This window comes from Musca vetustissima, unplaced genomic scaffold, assembly GCF_032173495.1.
Source record: "Musca vetustissima isolate MV318-11 ecotype Yass unplaced genomic scaffold, APGP_CSIRO_Mvet_v1 utg3405, whole genome shotgun sequence".
Lineage (NCBI taxonomy): Eukaryota > Metazoa > Arthropoda > Insecta > Diptera > Muscidae > Musca > Musca vetustissima.
In genome coordinates, this window is record NW_026879560.1 from 80,521 (window position 1) to 85,337 (window position 4,817).

At 35.6% G+C, this 4,817-nt stretch overlaps 1 protein-coding gene across 1 annotated transcript; it reads left to right on the top strand.

The window, feature by feature from the left end:
• The first annotated feature begins 1,788 nt into the window (after window positions 1–1,788).
• Window positions 1,789–2,616, top strand: LOC133324494 (phosphoserine phosphatase). The gene has a single exon (XM_061533328.1). The coding sequence runs from the start codon at window positions 1,789–1,791 to the stop codon at window positions 2,611–2,613; it is 825 nt and encodes a 274-aa protein (XP_061389312.1). The 3' UTR covers window positions 2,614–2,616.
• The last annotated feature ends 2,201 nt before the right edge of the window (window positions 2,617–4,817 follow it).

Below are 4,817 nucleotides of genomic sequence, written 5' to 3' on the forward strand. Positions count from 1 at the left end.
TTCACGAAACTTAGCTCACGTCATTTTAGCCTTAATTCAGTACGCTATGACAAATTTCGTGCAAATCAAAACATTTCCAGGGACTCTAGTGGACTATTTACCTAAAATCGGGCGAAGCTATATATGGGAGCTATATCTAAATCTGAACCGATTTTCACTTTGCACGCATCATTCTAAGCTTAATTTAGTACGGTGTGCCAAATTTCTTGCAAATCGAACGATATATAGGGACTTTGGTATACCATTTACCTTCAATCGGACGAAAATATATATGGGAGCTATATCTAAATCTGAACCGATTTTTCCCAATTTCAATAGGGTTCGTCCTTGGACCAATTAAGTGACCTGTGCAAATTTCATCCAAATCGGATCATAAATGCGACCTGTACTTTGTTAACAAAAATACATTGACGGACAGACATACAGAGGGACGGACATGCATAAATCGACTCAAAAAGTGATTCTATGCATATTCTCATAAGGAACCATGGTCGATTATTTTTGCCTGTTACAAACATATGCACAAAGACACACACTGTGGTGAAGGGTATATAATAAATATAAAAAATAGTAAACATATGTAGAGTTATTTGGAACTTCTACATACATTTGAAAATGTTTAATAATTATTCATTCTTGACATACTGTAAATTAGTAGCTTTTTCGCGGACATTAAAGAAATTGCACCATGCCATGAAATTTCATAGAGGTAGGTGAGATTACATTGCATTTAAAATCCGTCGTGTTTGAGAAGATGACTATCGTTATTGTAAAGTTTATAATCAAAATGGGCCGACAGTCTAAATCCATCGTAATTGGACTTGGAAGTTCCCCAATTACATGGGGTTTTACCATTCCCCTCAAAAGTAATAAAAACATGTTATTTCTTGGATTATCCCAAACTACCTGCAGTAAAGGCAACCCTACTGGATGGATAGACCCAAAACAAAACACTTGAGAGCGTGGTGGCTGGCTGACTGGCGGGAGTTGTTGTGTTACCAGGCCAATAACAACAACTGGCTGATTGGCTGTTGTTGATCCGCACCGCCGCGTTTTTTTGTATACAAATGCTGAGTTGATTGTTGTCATCCATAGTCGGGCAATCAGTCACATCAGGTACACACATGGGCATATATATACACCACACAGAGAGAGAGAGAGACAGAGCGAGAGGGAGAAAAATTCAAAACAACAACTGATCAACACAATACTTGTGTATATAAAAGACTTTTCCTCGACAAATTTTTACACAGAACTGAATCAGTTACAAACAGCCACTGAGGCGGACAACGACGTTGTTCTATTTGGAAATCAGAAAAAAATAAAAACAGAAAAAAGAAGAATAAGAATAACAAGGGCAATTTGCTAAATTTTCCATAACTGCTAAAAAAGGAAATCAATTTTGAAAACAGAAACAAAAGAGATACAAAAAACTCCGACATTGTGGTGGACTAGTGATCGTGAACTTGAACCAAACAAAACATTTTCTATGATATTCGATCGAGTGTTTGAATAAAAAAGCAAGAAGCATTGTTTATGATTACCTAATCCAAAAGAAAAAAATAAAAACAGAAACGTGTTTTATCTAAAACAAATCACCCGAGCTGCTGTGAAAGTGTTCAGAATAATAAAACGTGGAAGAGAAAGAGGAAGAAAACAACAAAATTTTCCATTCCAACACACACAAAGGCGCATACCCCATTGTTTAATAATTCCCCAAAAAGATCACACGATCGTGTCAATCATTACAAAGTGCAGTGCGGTTTAGTTAGAAGCATCTTCATCAGAATGAGTTCCACAATTGGTTTACGTGCAGCCACAAATGGCTGTTCCTCCTCATCATCAGTCCTAAATGGAGCTGCCACATGCCATGCCATTGCATCGAAAACCCTGAATGGTAATAATCTACATACCATGAATGATGCGACAACAACAACCACCACCACCAGTAAATGTCCCGATTTGGCTGCCAAAGTTATACAGAAATCGCACATTGTCTGTTTCGATGTGGATTCGACGGTGATCCGTGAAGAAGGTATCGATGAATTGGCCGATTTCTGTGGCAAAGGTTCTGAGGTGGCCCGTGTTACCAAAGAAGCCATGGGCGGTTCAATGACCTTCCAGGATGCTCTCAAAATTCGCCTAGATATCATTAGACCTAGCCAAGAACAAATTCGCGATTTTCTCAAATCCCGACCCAGCACATTGACACGCAATGTTAAACGTTTCGTTGAACATCTAAAGGCCGAGGGTAAACAAGTCTATTTGATATCTGGTGGTTTCCACTGTCTCATCGAGCCGGTGGCCAATGAGCTGAATGTGCCCCTCTCCCATTTGTATGCCAACAAATTGATGTTCTACTGTAATGGCGAATATGCTGCCTTCGACACCAATCAACCCACATCCCGATCGGGCGGTAAAGCAGAGGCTATTGCTCACATACGTAAACAATACGAAGCGGATACTGTGATAACCATGATTGGTGATGGTGCCACCGATTTGGAAGCCGTACCGCCAGCAAATTATTTCGTTGGTTTCGGTGGTAATGTGGTGCGTCCTGAGGTATATAAAAGGGCCCAGTATTATGTAACGGATTTTGAGCAATTAATGTGAAAACAACAACTACAACAACCACAACAAATATTTGATATTTATTCCTTTCCTGAAATTGTATATTGAAAATGTGTATTTATTTGCATTTTTTGATATTATTTTTTTATTTTGTAATTAATTTTATTTGTTTGTTGTACCAATACCACCTCCACTCCCCAGCCCCCCTTGTAAATATAAATATTAGCTTTAAGTTATTAAATAATAGGTAGTGAATATTAATTAAGAGAAAAGTAGTAACAACAAAACAAAGCTTGTTTTCTACTAAAAAAAAAAATTGAATTGATTGCATTTAGTGTATGGAAAACAACAACAACAGTATAGTCATAGTTTTTTATTGTGTTTTTTTTATTTAAAATTAATTAAAAAATGTGAAAATTGAAAAGAAAGATAAATCTTGTTTTTATTTAATGATTTCCGGCTATATTTGGAAATGTATCGCATTTAAAGTTGTACTAAAAAGGGAATTATTTAATAGCAATGACATAAACCATTACCTTTTGTAGACTTTGTACAAAAGAAGAGAATGCCAAGATTTGAAAATTGCTCAAGAGAGCCTATGATACAACGCATAGTGTAACGAATTTTGAAAAAATAAGTTATTCGCATGTATACGATGAAATTGGATAAAAGCATGCCTGTATTTTGAGATGACAATAATTAAGATTGAGCTGTGAAAATTTGTACACACATTGCTAGTCCCTCTATGATGTTTTCAAATTCGATATATCGGTTCACATTTTGGTACATCCCGTATCGTCAATGGGATATTGGTATAGCTATAATTTTTTTTTTATTTTGTTTTTATTGTAGAGCGAATTTTCCTACCAAAATTTTTCAACATTACTCCACGTTTTAACTGTATTCCCATTATTTGGTATTTTGAGCAGCTTGGCTATAATTTAGTATTAGGGATTGTCATTGAGTAGCAAGTATGGATTCCCCTAACAAAGTTATCATTATTGGGGGAATAATACCGAATAATGCTATTATTTGTAATGTTATTCACAGATGTTTCGTGGATGGAAAAAAAATTCTGGCAGAGGTGAATTATGTCTAAGGGGAATACCTTTAAAGGGAACAGGATAGTAACTGATGATAACTGATAAACAAACGGCTCATTTTTAGATCAGATACCAATTCGTAATTAGGTCAATCTAGTTATATTATTACATTAATTATGAAAACACTATATATATATATATATATATATATATATATTTGTAAAAAATCTCAAAAGTGCAAAGAAATGTAAAGAAAGAAATTTGTTTATAGCTAATTCTATGTCGAATTAAATGACCTTACAGCTCGCAATATTGAACACAGAGTTTTGAAATTTTGCACATATGAATTTTGGTGTTGAAAATCGGATAAATTGGTCCTTTTTGGTTAGCCCCATATAATGGTACCCCAATATTTCGGAGTATCCCCCATTATTCGGTGTATAGGTCACTTTAGGCACGTTTTTTCAACCGAAGTGCCTTTAATTTTATATTTTAAAATCTCCCTACCAGGAATTTTTAAAATTGGTCCCTATTTTTAATGAACAATTTTATTAGAATCAGTTGTCCAATCGTTCCTACCAAAGTAACATTGCGGGGTTTCGGAAGCTGGCATATATACAGATAATTATCTATCTAGGTCAAGGTTTGCACATAGACCTAATATAATTTTTTTTACATTTTTTTGGATAATTTTCTATGTTGGTCTACCTTTTTACGACCAAAAGGCTGCAATTTCAAAAAAAAGTTTTGCGAAATATTTCCGTGTCAGTTGGGGAGACTGGGACACCTTCGGCACATTTTTAGAGCTCTATATCTCAGTACTTATTCAACAGATATAAAAACTTGATGGCTGGTTATTGTGCTCCGATTCTTAATTATAAAAACTAGTACCAAAACATATAATCACACCTATTCCGTATGTCGTCGTGGTTGTCGACGAAGTTTCTTCGTCGGCATCACTTCGCATCGACATTACTTCGACATTCGCCCCTATTCTGTATGTCGTCGTCGACACAAAACGACGTCGAAGAGTGTCGTCTTTTGCAATTTGGTATTCCCTATGTCGTTGTCGACATTTATCGATAACTATTGAAACATTTTTGGTATTCCGTAACAATGTGTGAAGACGACGATGTCGAAGATTTCTTCGTCATAGTTTTAGTTGACGACTCAAGTATTGGAACAATTTTTTTTAAGAAATGA

Coding starts and splice junctions, on each gene's coding strand:
- LOC133324494 (XM_061533328.1), top strand. CDS start 1,789: ATGAGTTCCACAATTGGTTTACGTGCAGCCACAAATGGCTGTTCCTCC.